Here is a 17,508-nt window from a genome sequence, read left to right on the forward strand (position 1 = left end):
TCGGGCAGATTTTAAAATAACTTTAAGCCATTTATCTCCATTTAGCATTATTTAAATACAAGCTATAGATTGCCGAAATATGTATATTAATCAACTTCAAGGCCTATAAGTTTGCATTATGCGGCAGTCAAGTGCTAAATGGCCAAAAGAATTAATTCGAAACAACACAATTTTGATGCACAGCTAAGCCGAAACTAATTGCAACTTTTGATTTGGCAATTTAATTGGTATAAAAGCATTGCATGGTCAGAATTGATTTATTATCGATAGATGGGTTGATAAATAGATGGGTAAATAAGTTAAATAAATAAATAAATTAGGCATTACAATTAGGCGTAGACTACAGCTGAGCAGAGCAGTGAGAAATGGCTGTTATCCTGCAGGACCCTTTACTTTTTTTTTTTTTTTGCACTCAGAGCCTGACAACTTCGACGCCCTGGGGGGCAAACAAGGATTCGGCTGCCAATTTGAGCTTCTCGTTGACCAATTTGGCAATTTTGGGCGTGCGTCGCCACACAAACTCGCGGGTGCGGTCGTGATTGTCCTTGCTCTCCACCTCCACCTGTGTCAAAGGTTGATTGGTCAAAGAATTTGGCGGGGAAAACGGCGAGAATGTGGCCTAGTCACTAACCTGCTTGGGCTGCTGCACCTTGATGGACATCAGGGTGGCCCGATCATCCAGCACGCTGAACTTGATGCGGCCCATCATCTCGTTCGTCCTGGCGGTCGCGCTCTTCACGCTCCTCACGCTGCCCTTCTTGAAGGACTTCTCCACCCGCAGGACCAGCGGACCCAGCGTGAACTTCGCCTTGATCGTCGAGTTGCGTCCCTCGGCATCGCTGATCACCTTGACATTTCCCACCCGCTTCAGGGATGCCAGTCCGGAGAGCCTGCCCTCGGCCTTCTGCAGCTTCTCCACCGCCCCACCGCCGGCGGCTCCCGCTTTGCTGGCCCCCGCCGGCTGATTGTAGTTCCCTGATTTCAGGCTCGACGCCTTATTCGTGTTCTGCTTGTTCGAGGACTTCTTTTGGCCCGTTTTTGCGCCCGAAACGGTGCGCGTTTCCGCCTTCGGTGATCCAGAATCGGACTCGGACTCGGTGGCAGGCGATGCGGGGCTGGTGGCCGGCCCCCTGGGCCTCTTCTCCACGGCCTTGATGCCCAGCTCCGACTGTAATTGCGTCAATTGCTCCTGCAGCTTCACCGCAGCCTCCCTGGCCTCCTGGTTCGGATTCGCGGAACGGGGCTCCGAGCGCGTGTTCTTCCTGCAAAGGAGACCGAATTCGAGTTGGTGAATACGAAACAGCTTAATTGCCCCTTTGACACTGCTTTCAGCATTTACGAGGACTTTCCGCCGCTGATTTTGATTAAACTCCTTAAGCGCTTCGCTTATAAACCTATTCGATTTATCCTCATTTACAATTTAGCCTAAATGGAACATATTTCATGCCAAAATGTATACATTGTCTTTAAGGTTTTCGAAATTCTTACTATGATTAGAAATGACTAAATAGTAGTTGATTTGATACCAAGTATATAAAGAAAAGGACTCCAATGCCTTTAACAAACTGAGGTGTTAGTCAAGTTTTTTGAGTTAGGCATGCAACTGAGATAAATTTAAATTTAATAACTATATGATACCTATTATAATTGAAGGAAAACGTAGCGACTTACAGCTTCTTGTGACCTCCGACCTTGCTGCTCGTCGATTGCTTCTTGTTGGTGCCCTTCACCGCTGACCCACTGGCGGCATTTGGCAAAGCGGAGCGACCAGTTAGGTTGACCACATAGGGATCATAGTTTTCCGAGACGATGCGATTGATCCTCGAGAAGATGGCGTCGATGAAGTGGTTGTGGCGGGCCTGGAAGGCATCCGTGGACATATCGATGACGTTGTTCTTCAGGTCACCTGTGGGCGGGTCAAAGGTCGTGGCCGAGGGGCGGGAAGAGGGCGGCGGGCGGAAAATGTTCACATTAGTTCGGTTCAGCTGAACACAATAAGAGTTCAAATCGAGGTGTGAAAGGGTAGTGGGCGGGCATTGTGGTTTCATTTTCGTGGGGGTGGGGGTGTGGGTGTGGGTGTGGCTGTGGGTGTGGGTGGGTGTGATTTCCATAGGCGTTCGCTTTGTTTTCAACCTCTAATTACATTCAAGTGCAGAGCTGTGTGAGTGTGCTGACCTCAGATACACACTAACACACTAAGCTCCGCGCTTACGCGGTGCATGTGTGTTTGTGGCTGGGCTAGCAAATAAAGTATAAAAAGACATTTACATTGAATCGTGCAGTTAAGTTCACATTCGTGTACAGATAAATAAAAATCCAATAACCATGGTGGAACGAGGACAGTTAAAGCAGTTTTCGTATCATAAATCACTGCAACTATAGTGTTAATTAAAAGCGTGCTTAATCATTTGATAATTGAGTGATTAGTTGTAGCATTTGATTTTTGCGAAATAAATATTTCAGATCAAACTAGCCCCTTTGATGAAATGGGTAAACATAGCCTAGGCTTAATAATATGAGCAAGAAATCCTTTTCTATAGCACAATTAAACATAAATAAATCTGATCAGTGGGTATAATAAATATCTTAAGAAACATGTATTTAATGCACTCCTAATGTATTTTGATTTTCATATTAACGAATTTCATTTATTGATCCAATAAATTATAGAGATTCTAGTAATATTTTTAAATTCTTCAAATAAACTTTTGCTTAAACAATTTATGATTAATGAGGTTAATTAAATCAAAACACGAAAACGTCCCCTTTATTTACCCAATTCTGGTGGAGTCTGCGGCGTACTTATTAGTTTTAAGGTATTTCCCAGCAAAGCAAATATTCATAAAGCTCCAGCACTGTGCCAAAGCCCCAACTTAGTGGTCACTTAACCCCATAAATTTATTTCCGAAACTGTCACCCTCGCCGAGAGTGTGCAGCGATTCGCAGGACCATCCCGTCAGCCAGGACCCCACATCCTAATCCTTGTCTCCTCCTTATCGCGGTGACCCATCACCGGGACCCCGCCCCATCGGGCGGGGCACCTAACCCACAAGCGGATATAATCTCACACTCGACCACCGCTGAACGTGATGAGGTACTAATGTACTTTTTGCATGTAAAACCCGCCCCATCCACAGTGGGTCCGGTCCGTTAAGTACTGCCCGTCGCCCAGAAGCGGGTTCACTTTCAGCATTTGCCCTTTTCACTGGCTGTTAATTGAAGCGGGAATTTCAAATTTAAAGCGGCATATTCTAAAATAGATAATCGTGTGGGTGTGGGCGTGCCCGTTGGGCGTTGGGATTATATCCAAGGACTTTTGGGGGGTAAGAAATGCACAATTACAATGGTTGAGCACCAGATCCCAACTAATTACAGCTGCAGATGGGCAAGATGGATGATATGAGGTTTGGCCGAGATAGCACGGAACATTACTGTAATGACGGAAGCTGCTAATGATGAGTGTGAGTGTGTGAGTGAGGAGCGACAGAGAGGACAGAGGACAGAGGAAGAGGACAGACAGAGACACCAGCACCTCGCCTAAGGTGACGCTTGAAAGTATGCTACGAGAAATAAAAACACAAAATTTCCAATTTCACACAGATTCCAATACCATTAAAAGTTGCACAAGGAATTTCATTTCGCAAATTTATTTAAGCAAATTTATTGTTTTTGTGGTTTGTTCTTCATCTTCTTGCTTTTGTTTTTATAATAAATAAATAAATAAATAAATAAATAATAAATTATAAATTAGATGACCTAAAACGCAAAGTTTAACAATTCTCAATTTCGTTTTGTGAAATTTTGCGCTGCCTTTCAAGCGTTCAACTTTTAGCTACAATTCATTGTTGATTTTTAAGTTTGATTGAGTTTTTTCCATATTTTTACAAAATTTGCGTTATTTACGTTCGGAAAATTATGCGAGCCGAAAAAAGTAAGAGAAAAAGCCAAAGGTACAAAATATACATCTTTTGATTCATCTAAAATGTTCAATTGTAAGCCAAATGTGTGAAAGCAAGAGATAGCGATAGTGCTTAAATGCGTGTGTGTGTGCATAAGAGAGACAGACATAGACATAGTAAGAGACAGAGCGAGTGAGATAGGCAGTTGTTTACATCATGATAACTAATTCCGAATCTGATCGATTGCTTTGTTTAATTACACAAATAAATACGAAAAAGATATTACAACTAGAAATAAATAAATTACACTAAGTAAACAATTCTTATTGCTGTTGTGTTTGTTGGTGTTACATCAATTTAGCTATACGTGTGTGCGGGGCGTGTGTGTGTGAGAGAGATAGACAGAGATAGAGAGAGTGAGAGAGGGAGATATGTGAATGTGATGGAATGGGAAAGAGAGAGCAAGGGAAGCCTTTCTTTCAGCGATATCTCTTTCTAACAATTCTTCTCTTGCTCTGCTTCTTGCCATTCTTCCGCCTTCGATTCTTCTGCGCCTTCTTCTTCTTCATCATGATCATCATCATCATCATCTTTTGCATTGTGATCTCTTTGAATTCAACCATTTTTGTGCTTGGGCATTAAACATGTTGCTGTTGCAGTTGCAGCTGCAACTAGTGTTGCTGTTGTGCGTACAGTTGGTGTTGCAATTCTTTAGTCAGGTGAAACAGTCCGTGCGTAAATAACTCAACAATTGTGCGTTGGAGGGATGCGGTGGAAAAAAATTGGGAATAATTGTGCTGCTTGTTGTTTTGCAGATAGTTTGACTAGCACCAAACTCTCGATAAATGCATTCCCCTTTCGGGGATGCGTAAACATATGTATGTACTTAACTCAGTTTTTGTTTCATAAATTATAGGATAGCGAGGGGTGTGGGAGGATAGTCAGTGCAGGCAAAGATGCAATTGCAAAAGTCCGGATCGCGTCCTGCCCCATGGGAAAATGTTCAGAAAATTCGCTTTCCTTTTCGTTTTTGCTTTTCGGGGCGTGTCATTCTCTGTTGCTGTACTCTTTTTTCGTTTTATTGTTGTTGTGGGTCCCTGTCTTTAGTGGTTGTTGCGGTTGTTGTTGTTCATTTAGCAGTTTGTTTGGTTAATGCTTCAGCTCTTTCTTGGCCTTCTTTGAGGGACTTGTTGATTTCTTGGCCTTGGTTTCTTTCGTCGCCGTTTCCGACTTCGATTTGGACTCACGTGCTTCGCGGCGGGCCTCGATGATGTCATCGCCGATAATGTCATCGTCGTCATCGTCATCATCATCGTCGGCCTCCTCGTCGTCGTCGCCGGCGATACCTGTAATTTCACCAATTTCATCGACTCCATCATCAATATCATCATCATCATCATCGGTCTCGTCGTCCTCATCATAATCGTCATCGTCGTTGTCAGTGTCGTCGGCGCCAGCGGCAACATTCCCGGGAGCAACCCCACTTGCAACACCTGTCGCCGGTTGCCCCAAGGTCGTCCCACTGGCCACCAGCTTATTGTTAATGATGTTGTTGTTGGTTAGAGTGTTCTTGTTGACTGTGCTTGTTGTGGTTGTCGTCGCATGCTGAGATGAAGCCAGTGATTGCTGTTGCTGTTGCAGTTGCAGTTGCAGTTTCAGTTGTTCTTGCAGCTGTATGTTTGTTTGTTTCTGTTGTTCGTCAATTGCAAGGGTGCTACTTAAACTAGTTGTGCCACCACTAACACCATCTACAAGTGCGTCTTCATCGTAAAAAACATTTTGTTCACCTTCGTTGTTGCTGCTGCTGGCGGCTGCGTTCTGCGCCGGAGCAACTGCAGCGGACACGGACTCATCGGCGGCATTTCCGGCGGCCAGCAGCTCGGCGGCGTTTCCGGACTCGGCGGGCAGATCAACACCATCGGAGATTCCGGCGCTCACGGAGGAGGCGGCAGCGGGGGCGACCTCATCCAGAGTTTGGGCGGGCGCGGCTGCAGCAGCGCTCTGCTGGGCGGTGGCAGCGGGCGCCTCGTCATCATCATCCTCATCATCATCATCTAAAATAAGGGAGGCATTCGTTCGGTTAACTTCGGTTTACTTTGGTTTCATTTTTGTGGCACCTCCGTAGGGAGCGATCTGCTTAACACCTAAGTCAAGTTTTTAGTAACAACACTTACCGCCCAGGATATCGTCGAACAGCCTGTCCAGATAATCGTCATCATCATCGTCCTCCTCTTCGTCATTGTCGCTGGCAGTGGCCGCCGGAGCAGCCTGACCCTGGGGCGTATCATCCTCCTCATCCTCGTCATCGTCCTCCTCCTCATCATCATCTGAAAGTCCCGAAATCAAAAGAACTTTGTTACCCAAGGAGAAGGGAGCCACAGAAGAGAGTCACAAAAAATGTTGGTTAATAAATGCTGGACAATATCATCGTTTGGCTGGGTGCTCATTGCATTGCTCAGTGGTTGAGTGGTTCAGCGGTTCAGTGGTTCAGTGGTTCAGTTCGGTGGTTCGAACAGTTCAAACAGTGGTGCTGTGCTGGTGGTGCTGGTGACCTGGGTGCATTCAGTGAACGGGAATTGCTCTAAACCTACCATCATCGTCATCGATCAGATCCCCTAGATCAGGCTCATCATCGTCGTCCTCGTCGTCGTCGTCATCGTCGTCATCGCTGGCAGGAGCTACCGCTGGAGCCACCTCATTGTTCACCGTCTGCTGACGGGAAACAGCCCGCTCGCTCCTCGAAAGCCGCTGGAGGGGAGACGCCTCAATTTGCAGCAGCAACGCGCTCAGCACGCACAGCAAAATCACGAACTTCATGTTGTCAGATCTGCAAGAGGCACGGGGGATAATTTTCTGATAAGCCAAGGATATTGAACCTAAAACATATGCGCCCCAAGTACGTATGTAAATTATGGATTTCATAAGATTCCCTGGTAGCACCAATTCTGTGGATCTTTCTGCATTGCGATTATTTCTCCCTGTGCAGCCACTTTCTTTTTCATGATTGTGAAATTACACATTTAGTGGGCAAGCGTACGTCAGCAGCGGCGGAGTGGTCTTTCGGTCAATAAGCCAGCCACTGAAGAAAGCAGACAAAGGAGCGGCGCCGTGTGAGAGTGCGATTGTAAACATGTTTTTGAGCTTCGCCTCAAAGTTGCCGCCGGCGGTGCTCACATGTCCAGTGCTGGCACTTGACACACAGCAGCAGCAGCAACAGTTGCAGCAATTGCAACACCAAAAGCAGCATTCACCTGAGCAACAACAACACCTTTTCGGACAGCCGCAGGCGCCACAATGGCAGTTGAAGGCTGAGGGACACAGGCGGGTCGCACCATCTTTGAACCCGCCAGGAATCGCTGTAAACGCATTTCAAAGTCCCTGGAGGATGTCCGGTTTCAAAGGGTATTGCTAGTTCGGTCTGCTGTCCGAGCGTAGCTGTCATTGTTGTGTAGCTGCTGTTGCTGGTGGCTTTTTAGTCATGACAATCAGCGCGACCAACAGCCAGCGGCAATGGCAATGGCAAACAACCGCAGCAATTGTTGCTGCTGCTGTCGCAGATGCTGCTGCTGTTGTGGATGTTGCTGCTGCCGCTGCTGCTGCTGTTATTGTCGCAGTGTCAAGTGCGACTGCCGCGGACTCAGTGAAAGCGACTGAGCCGTCGGCGGCGACGCAACGTTTTCCCAAAAAACTTGTTCGCAGCAAGTGTGGTAGCTGCTGCCGCCTATTGAAAAATGAGTAAAACGCTTTCAGTAAATCGAGTCCAGCGCTGATAAGCGAACGGCAAAGTGGCCATAAGCCAAAGTGAAAACCCAGTGACCCACTGGCAAACTGCAGCAGCAACATGACAGCGTCTCAGATTTGAGTGACTTTCGGGTTTCGAGTTTCGGGTTTCACGGATTTTAGGGCTCCGCGTTTGATAAGCCGCCAAGTCGCTGTTTTATGGCTTTCCAGTGTCTCAAGTTTTTGGAGTGGAAGACAGCCAGCAGCGGCATCACCAGTTGCCATCGCTTAATTAAAAGTTTTACGCAGCGAAGCTCCTCAACGGTGTTTATTAAATACCGATGCTCCAGGCAAATGCCTTCTGAGCCGACGGGGGGCTGGAAAATGGGGAGCAAAATATGATGACATATTACCTGGCCCAGGCAACCAAGTCTCAGGAACAGTGGTTGCTCGTTTCCTCGAAAATACGAGACTTGTAAGACGATTTGGTTACCAAAGTCGCAGATTTAATTAATTTTTAATGAAGCTTTTGATGAAGAATTGTGATTTCTTCAAGTACAGGAAACCACAAAGAAATTCATAGAAGACCTGCTTAGTGAGTCTTTTGATATCAGGAACTGCCTTAATGACATCTGACAAATTTAATCTAAACAACCCACAATGTTGCACATGCAGTGGGCACACTGTGAGCCCCCCACTTGCCCCTCGATTTCCCAAGGCCCTTCTGCCTCGAAGCACTTATAAACTCCTGCCTATTGAAGTCTTGGGGAAATTGCATTTACTCCTCACCCGCTCCGTTCCCCTGGCAAAGCGTTTTATCTACCATTTTTCTCACCGAACTAGGAACATTTCACGCGTCATGCCGCAGAAAAGGCAAGAACAAGAACAAGAACAAGAAAAGCGTTTGGTGGGGCTTTAGTGGGGGGTTACTGGTTGGATGGTCTTTTCGGGGGGTGGTGGAAGGGTTGAAAGCTAAGGGGCAAGGCAACAATGCAATGCAAAACTTCTGACAGGCGTGGGACAGAAAGCAAGGGGGCTCAAGTTTTTGCAGTTCTTCAGCTTTGGCAACCACTTGGCTCTCTCTCTTCTTCTTCATCAGGCTCTTCCTCTTCTACCACTTCTTCTTCTTGCCGTTCTGCTGTTGTCTATTGTAGGAACTAACTCATATGGAACGCTGCTCCCACTATACAATATTTTAATGCCCCCATAGAAAAACGCAGCTAACCGTGTGTGCATTCTACATTAATATTCATGTGCGTGATGCTGATGCAAAAGATACCGGGCGAGGGGTACACAGACAGAAAAATCTCCATATTGCAGAATTAGTTTAAGTTCGAGTGACTAATTAACAATTGAAATAATAATTGTGCAGGTTAGAATTATCTGCGTTTGGATATTATCCTAAAATAAAATGAACTTCATAAACCAAAAAATGTAGGATGTATCGTAATTTCCCCATCGCATTTAATTGTCTTATTTTCCACTAGAAGAAATTGGATTAGCTCAGTTTTTCCCAGTGCATTTTGGTGGTGTTTGCTGTGCACTTGCACGTCACATAGCCAGCAAAAATTACTTAAGCCCCACTCAGGGGAGCGAGTGCGATTGGAGGGGGGAACAGCGGGGGGCACTGGGGTAACTATTGAAGGCGGCGGCCTGAGGCGTGGCAGCTGCCACTTGATGTTGGAGCTGCCTGGCTCCTTGGATCCTTGGAGCCTTGGCTCCCAGCTCCTGTCCTCCATCCGCATTGTCATATCAGCGTCATATCAATAAATATGCAGGCCGCACAAAAGGCCACGTGCAGACAGGATTTGCATAGCCTAACCCACTGCCACCTGCCACCTGCCACGCCCCCACTGGCATGCCCACCTGGGCCAGATTTCCCACAGCTCGGGATCCTTCTTTGTTCGAGTTTGTCTCATATGTTTGCGGAGCCTTGTCTTCGCAGCTGCGTTGCAGTTAATTTTCCAAGACAATGGCCCACGAGATGGTGTAGAAAAATAAGCTTTACACGTGCCGCTTCAACGGCCACGCCCCCTCTAAATTTGCAGTAAGCGGTTTTTCGGGGGAGTACGTGCACTTGCTGAAGTTTTTTGGGGGTTTAAATCACAGAAAAAGCGGGGAATGGCACTTCTTTAAAAGGCCTGGAACTTGAGTTTGTGGGTACTGGAAAATAATTCCCTGAACACTGAGAAAATATACATAGATGTTTTAAGATGTGCAGAAGGATATGAAAGGTATGGGGCTATTTGTTCCAAAGCAGCTGTTTACATTTATAAACTTAATACATTTCGTACAAATAACGTTGGGTCATCAGTCAAAGTTCAGGGAATCGCGAACCTTTTACCAAGATGTTATAAGATCTTTATAAGATGTTATAGGGAAATTTTTGAGATTTCCTGTAGTGCACTGACTACGCAAAAACAGTTGCTATCGTTCTGCCTTGTGTTTTGCACTTTGCTTGCGCTCGCACGTCACTTGAATTAGGACTTTGTTATCGTCACGGCGGCGCCACCTGGCGGAACAAGCTGGCAGTCTTGGCCGGACAGGGGAATCCCCTTTCGGAAACTCTGCTGACTGACAAGCTGCATAAACTTGCTCATGAACTATAGCTGCTGAGCAGCAGCAGAAGCACAAAAATGTGCGAAAAATGAGGAAAACGAATTGAAGCCACTCGAATTGCCAGCAGACTTTGCTCAGTTAATAGCTTGTCCTTGCTGCCAGTATGCACGCCCCAATTCATACGCCCCGTTGGCCGACGAGTGTGTTTTGTTTTGGCAGCAAAGTGCTGGCCAATGTAAACAGTGTAAACTATAACTTGGCTGGAACTGGTCGAGATGCTGTAGCTGTAGCTGTAGCTGTAGCTGAAGCTGAATCTGAAACTGGCCAGGAAACACTTAAATTAACTGCTTCAAGTCGCTCGTATGTGGGTCATCTGGGCAGAAGAAACCTGAGAGCCACGAGAGATGATTACTCAACTTGGTTCGCATCGTTTCTATATAGTGCGCTTCGGTTTGGTTTGGTTTGGTTTGGTTTTGGCTCGGTTTGCTGACCGCAGAGCCCCAAACAACATCAGCAGCACATGTGAAAATGGAGCGCATAAAAACCAGAGAAATTGCCATTGGACTTGGGCAGGGAAGGGAATCGTGTTGTAGTGTATTGTACTTGGCCCTAAATTGCCGCAGATACAATTTATGACCCGGCCAGTCAAGAGTCCGGCTCCGGGCACAAGTTGCCTTCCGCAGTTGAAAATCAATTAAAAGTTCTTGCCCAAGACGTTTTGGCCCGTTCCAAGGCTGCATCGCGTCGAGCTGAGCTTTATGGGCCCTTCCTTGAGTTCGAGGAAAATCAGGAGGAGCACACTATGGTGGGTGTGCGATGGGGTTGGGAAAAACTGGGCATGCAAACGCTTACATTTGCCACAAAAAATACTACGAGAGTGGAAGGTTAAGTGGAACAGATCGAAATCGCTGGCATGCCGCTCCACTTTCACGTACTTTTTAGTCCAATGCTAAGTTGTCTTAAAGGATACTCATAGTTTCACACAGCAAAATCGACGATAATCCTTGGTTCAATTTCACAGTTCTCTTTTTGCTACTGTAAATATTAGCAGAATTGATTAAAAACCTTTTAGCCCTTTTTTGAACGCCCTTCATCTGGTTGGTTAGGTGATATTCATTCTGGATTTCACAAGTTTGTGAGCAATATTTACGGAATCAATTAGGCCAGCTTAGCTAAGGGACCTGTGTATTCTGAATTGAACTTTCGGTCCAGTAATGGAAAAATTTCACATGAAAATTGTTGTTGTACATAACAAACAAACGTTCCGAATTATCTTCAGTGTTTCAATTGTAGAGCCAAGAAAAATACCAATGTATTTTTCTCTATTAAAGCCATGTTTCGAAACCGAGTTTCAAAATTTGCTGGCGTAGTGACACAAATTATCCGGAAATCACGGATAATCCTCTCCGCTTTCACACAATGTATCTGGTACTCGTAATCCGAAGGCTAACCTTGACTAAGTATTATTCACTGATCGTGGCACAGAACCGATAACAACCGATAGTGGGTTTATAGTTTATAGACCGATTCGCAGCGTTGCGATCTCCTCGAGTTGCCGTGAAAGACTGTCGCTGGCGAACTGCTTCTTGGATGGTTTTTAGTTGTAAGTGTTGAGCAAGTTTTCTGTTTTCAGTCCTGAGTTCGGGCCCCCCCTTCTTTCTGCCCGATTCTTGGGCAGTGACTTTCTTTTTTACCGCCTCTCTTTACCTGTTTGTGTTGGTTTGTGTTTTTTTCTTTCGATTTTTGTGGCGATTCGATTCGTTTCGATACGATTCGAGTCGTTGGTGGATTCTGGCCTGAGCTTGGCTGGCTCCTCAGTGGTTCGAATTCGAGTTCGGTTTTCCAACACCGCCGCGCACACAACTGTCTCGCTCGACTGACCGTCTGCAACTGATCGCTGGCAGCCAGCTCGTCTTACCAACTTACCAACTTCCCAACTTCCCAATTTGGCTCAGGAAAAGCCGAAGCTCGGCCCGAAGCGTGAATTTACATTTGGCTGCTTTCTGCGGCTCTCTTGGCTCGATTCTTCAATTAATTTGACGAGCTGGGCTGGCCTGGGAAAGTATTTGGCACACTAAACGGCCAGCTATAACAGTTAGCGGCTTGTCAGCCAACACTCGTGAGCTATGATCTAAGAATCCACGACGGGCGAGTCTCGTTGGGGCGGCAGGGCAGCTTTATTGCAGCTCTAAATAAACAAAAATTAAATGGAACAGAGGCGTGGCCATAAAACCCATTTGAATTACTGCACGAATCATAAAACTGAAGTTTTCAATTACACAAATGAGAAAGCCTGGCCATAAAATACAATTGTGTGGGATAAAATGCAGAAGAGAATTAACCTACTTACGCTCAGATTCTCAAATGATTAAAAATTTTAGGAGGCGCAATAAATGACTTGTAAATTTGGTGACCATTCTTCCCAAAGAATACGAGCCTTTAAATACGAGTATGTATTTGATTACCATAACTTCCCCCGACCACATTCCTCAATGTTTTGTTTGATTTGTGGTCAAGTCAAATTCTCTCCATCGACTTCCCATTGGCCATACGTCAATGTTTTTGCCACCTGGAGTCGCGAATCGCAGAGTGCTATATTAATATTGATTTATGCCGGCATCGTTCCGCACCCTAACCCCATTCCGCATACTCCCGTCCTCGATCGCAGAGCATTATGCATATATAGTATGGCCGATGTATGGGAGCGTTCCCCAAGTGCTAATTTCTGCTTCTGTTCGGCGAACCAGCCCATTTCAAAGTGAAATCGCAATGGGGCAATGAGTGAATACGGCTTATAGAAATGCGTCCGATGATAAATTGAGGTGTAATTAATTCGATTCGCCCTGACTGAGTGACTGACGTTTCATTTTCAGTGTCCGGGACGAGGAAAATTGACAGTCACAACTCAGAGCTTTCCCACATACTCGGGAAATCGGGAAAATTGTTGCTTCAGTTGGCGTCGGCGGTGGCAGCGCTGCCAGCGGCGGCAGCGACGGCGACGGAGGCAGCGAGAGCGGTAAAGTCCAACAGTAAAACGTGTTCTACTCGTTTATGGCTGCTTCTTCTTGGGCAAAAGTTGTTTTTACTGTAGTGTAGCTGTCTATAACTTTCTTCTTGGCCAACTGCGAGCCGCTGCGAGCCAAGTTAACTGCCTGTATGGCACAGTAGAGTCTCTCTGTTAACAGGTCAGTGGAGTTTTCTTAAACTTCCAACTTCAGAAACCGAAACCGAGTCTCTGCCGCCTTCCGCAGAATGTTACGAAATTTTATGTAATGTGCCAAAAAAAAAATAAAAATGCACAAAAAGCAAAGAAAAAAATAGGAAAACAATTTGGAAAAAAAACAAAGCACTGCTTAGTGAACAATGCCCAGAAAACTTTCATTCCAAGGCAACAAACAACACTCTTCGCTTGGCCAAACTTTAACTATTTGTGAGGGGGACGTCAAGCCGGAGCAAGTTCAAAAAGCATATAATTTTACATTTTAATGGCTTAATACACTTTGACACTTGCTGGTTTTTGGGGTCGAGCCAGGTGGCCAACGCAAAATGTGGAAGGGGTCAGCAATCACATCTACACTCGTTACACCCACTCCCTTCGGTGCAATCCAAAAGCCAGCTTCTTCTAAATATTTTAGGGCTGCTTTCCTGCCCCATTTGACTAATTAATTTCTGGCCAACTTGCTAGGCTTTGCTGGGTGGCTTTCCGGAGGGGGGAATACCAAAAGTTTTTCCAGTTTATTAATTTTGGCCGCACTTGTTGTTCTTGTGCTGTGCTGTGCTGTTTAGTTTCTGCGAAAATACCGCCCGCTGAAAATCCTTGCCGGCGATTGGCAGCTCTAATTGAGAGTTTCCGTCCGGCTTTTTGGCGCTAGACTTAGAGATTAATTATGCACGCCAAGCGATTAGGTGATTCTGGGGTATAGTTAGAGTTTATATTTTGTACTTGGCCGAATTCCAAAACAACTGGCGAGGATAACAAATAATCTAATCTTTTAAAGATATTTACATAAAGTAATGGGTGTTCTTAAATTTTCCCATTTAAGGGTGTTTTGTAATGACAAGAAATTAGTTAACGTGAATAATTTATGTTTAAGAATCAACCTCTAATTAGAGCTTAACTGAAAAATGTGTTTCGCTGAACCGATTTAAGCTTTAAATCCCATTAAACATTGGCAAAAGTAGCAAGGTTTTCCTTTGTTTGATTCCCCATCTCATGAACTCTTATCAGTTTACCACTAATTATCCTGGCAGAGTCCTTAACCGCTTTTCGTCCGTGAAACTCCTTATTAACGCAATAATGCCGCGCCCACAACTCCGCCCACCGCCCAGCGCCACGTACATTGTTCATTTAACGCTCATTATTGTTCCAGCGCCATTCAGGCAATCCAATTATCCCCACTAACCGACCTCCGTCGACAATTAAAGGCATGAAATTATTTGATTACCAACGTTTTGTCGCTGTCTCGAGCGGATTTCGCTTTTCTTTCCAGCTTTTCACGAACACCAAGTTACTCGCCTCCTGGCTGGCCTTTCCCCCTTCCCCTTCCCCTCCCCCCTTTTCCTTTCCCCTCTTCCCCAAGTGTAACTGAACTACACGTGTGTTGTATTGGTGTAATGGCTGCTAAAGGTGAGATTATGCATGAAAGCGCTGCTGTGTGCTCGGAATAATCATGGCTGGCACTTTTTCAGGGGCGTGGCCAAAGGGGGGGGCCGCTGCTCACACGCGCCAACTGTCAATCGATTGGGTGGTGGGGGGGTGTAAGCCAACTACCCGCTGCCCCCTGCGACTAATCGATTTTCAAAAGCGGCTTATAGTTAGTGGCTAATATCGCTGCCACCGATGTTGCTGCTGTGCGTACTGATTAAACGCCAAGTGCGTGCCTCTAATTTCGCTTTGTTTAAAGTGAGTACGACGCGCATGTCGCCGTCGCCAAATGAAAAGCAACGGATTTGTATTTGGATTTGCGTTTGATGCCGTTGAATTTCATTTGCGCATTACATTCAATTTTTACCAGCCTGGCCCGCAATGTGAGTGCCTTTTGGTTTCGTTTTTATTTCTTTATGAATTCATTCACGTACCGCGCACAATAGGCAACTCAACTCGAACCCTCTTGACCGTTAAGTTCCTGCACAGGAAACAATTCAGTGGAGGTATTCGAAAATACCAGATAAAATAAAGAAGTTACCAGAGCTTTATCAGAACTAAATAATAGAGGTATATTTTGATAATTGCTGCCTATCTAATCACAGTCCAGTATGTGAACTTATTCTAAATGATCAATATTTTACTGCTGCTACAACTTTTTGATTCTGAGTTATACTCTTAAGCTATTCATATCAGTATTTTCAATCTACACAAGATCATGTTGCACAAAATATCAGGGTTAAGTAAAGAACTATTTAAACAGCACATATTTCTTATTATCCTTATAATTCTTACTTACTTATTGTTAAATTAATTAAATTTTAAGAAATATGAAATATTTACGATTATAAGGCTATAAGATTATAGGCATTCATGTGTGGAATTACCATGGGATTTTCATTAATTCAATGTTAAGCGCACTCCCAGGACATGGAAAATGGCCAAGTGACCCATGCTTTTCTCCCTGTGCATTTGCAACCGCCTTTGTCCGCCTTCAGCCCTCATTTCGCATTCAATAAGCGAACGCATCCATCCATCGAACGAAAGCCAAGACAACCAAAGCAATTTCAATACAAGCGAACAAAATCAACGGCAACAAGAAATGGTAAATGAAAGTGCCCTCAAAAGGTTTTCTAAATTTGTACCTCCAAGTGCGCGAAGAAGAGTTTTTTCCAATTCAGTTTCTTACTTTTTTCCCCTTTTTACGCTTCTTTTTTTATTTTGAGGTTGGGCTTAATTGTGTCGCAGTGCAGCGAATGAGTGACTGAATGACTGAATGACGGAGCGATTGACTGACTGTCCGACTGCAGAGAGAACTCGCGGGCTTTCAATTAGCGAAAGTCCGATATGCATATGAAGCTGGTTCTGCCCAAATCGAAGTGGGCTAAATGGGGAAAAAAGGCAGAAAAACGGAAAGAAAGAGCTGTCATCGGCGGCAATGGGATCGTTAAAACGACATCTAATAAGCTGTTTATGCCTATTTTTACTTTCAGGCTAGCGGCTTCTACTTCTTCCACAGGGCCAATAACCAAATGCCAAGGCCTATGCCAAGTTGGCCATGAGACAAGTGGCACACCGGAAAAAGTGATCGTTTTCTTTACGGCTTTTTAGAACTTTTCCTAATTTCTATTTAAAAATGAGAGTTTTGTAACGTTTCCATTGATGTATTAATTATGTATACATGTAAGAAAATTTCCTTATGAGCTTAGCTCATTTTTTTTAACTGCATATACTTTTTTAAAGCACCTTATTGCCTTCATAAACATTATTTACTCGCTTATTTATTAAACAGTCATTAGTCGCAACTTTAGTAGTAGCAACTTAGTAGTAAGCTTTAAACAATTTATTTGAAGAGACTCATTTATGGTGTAGACTAGTTTATTTACCTAAGTTTATTAATTTAATAATAAAAATTTAAAACAAGTTTTTTAAGTTGGGAATGCTTATGCAGATCTGTAAGCAAAAAGTTTAGGAGCAAGGGAACTTAACTCTATAGTCTGAAAATCCAAGTGACACATTGAAGGTGCGTTTTTCTCAGTGTACTTGGTAGCTGAGAGCGGAATTCAGCTGTCGCACAGGAAGGGAAAGCTGCCGATGCTGGCGATGAGCATCCAAATGTGTGTGTGTGTGTGTGTGTGTGTGCCTCGGTCTTGTTTTACAGCTCCAAAGAAAAGCAAAAGTCTGAGGCACATTATGGCCAGAAATTGACATTCTTTGCAGCCCCGCCCCCCTAAACAGCCGCCTCCCAGCCGCCCCTCGGCCTAACAATCAGCAACACATCGACAACAATTCGAACAACAAAATAAGAGATGAAAAAATACCGAAAAAAAACTGGCTCCAGGCACTTTCTCTTTCTTTCACTGCCGTTAACGGATGGCCAAAAGGGGGGAGGGTGGCCGAAAAGGGGCGGGGGTGGCCAAGAAGGCGGGGACAGCAACAACAATAACAACAACGAAAGGGAAGCACACACAATCATCGGCAAACAGCCGCAGCAAATAGAAAAACAACAACGGCAATCGGAGTAAATAGACCAATTGCTCTTGTTGTTGCCCCTAAGCAATTTATAATTTATTTATGCCGCTAACACACACACACACACACACACACGCACATTTACGTGGCCGCTTCATCTTGGTAATTGACACTTTAAGGCATTGAAATGTGGGCGTGGCCCACGAATGACAA

General features: G+C 44.9%; 1 protein-coding gene across 5 annotated transcripts; it reads right to left on the bottom strand.

The window, feature by feature from the left end:
- Positions 1-238: 238 nt before the first annotated feature.
- LOC6546133 (acidic repeat-containing protein) lies at positions 239-12,098 on the bottom strand. 5 transcript variants are annotated; one of them, XM_026976503.1, is made up of 7 exons: positions 11,886-12,098; positions 6,491-6,726; positions 6,074-6,226; positions 5,147-5,953; positions 1,672-1,906; positions 632-1,262; positions 239-562 (listed from the first exon to the last, which is right to left on the bottom strand). In XM_026976503.1, the coding sequence occupies exons 2-7, from the start codon at positions 6,714-6,716 to the stop codon at positions 413-415; spliced, it is 2,202 nt and encodes a 733-aa protein (XP_026832304.1). In that variant the 5' UTR covers positions 6,717-6,726; positions 11,886-12,098; the 3' UTR covers positions 239-412. The 5 variants fall into 5 exon arrangements, with proteins under 5 accessions (XP_026832304.1, XP_026832303.1, XP_026832302.1 ...); XM_026976502.1 differs by having other exon boundaries at positions 6,074-6,250; XM_026976501.1 differs by lacking the exon at positions 11,886-12,098 and adding an exon at positions 11,630-11,793 and having other exon boundaries at positions 6,074-6,250.
- Between the last annotated feature and the right edge of the window lie 5,410 nt (positions 12,099-17,508).

This window comes from Drosophila erecta, unplaced genomic scaffold (genome assembly GCF_003286155.1).
Source record: "Drosophila erecta strain 14021-0224.00,06,07 unplaced genomic scaffold, DereRS2 tig00000021-arrow-pilon, whole genome shotgun sequence".
Taxonomy (NCBI): domain Eukaryota; kingdom Metazoa; phylum Arthropoda; class Insecta; order Diptera; family Drosophilidae; genus Drosophila; species Drosophila erecta.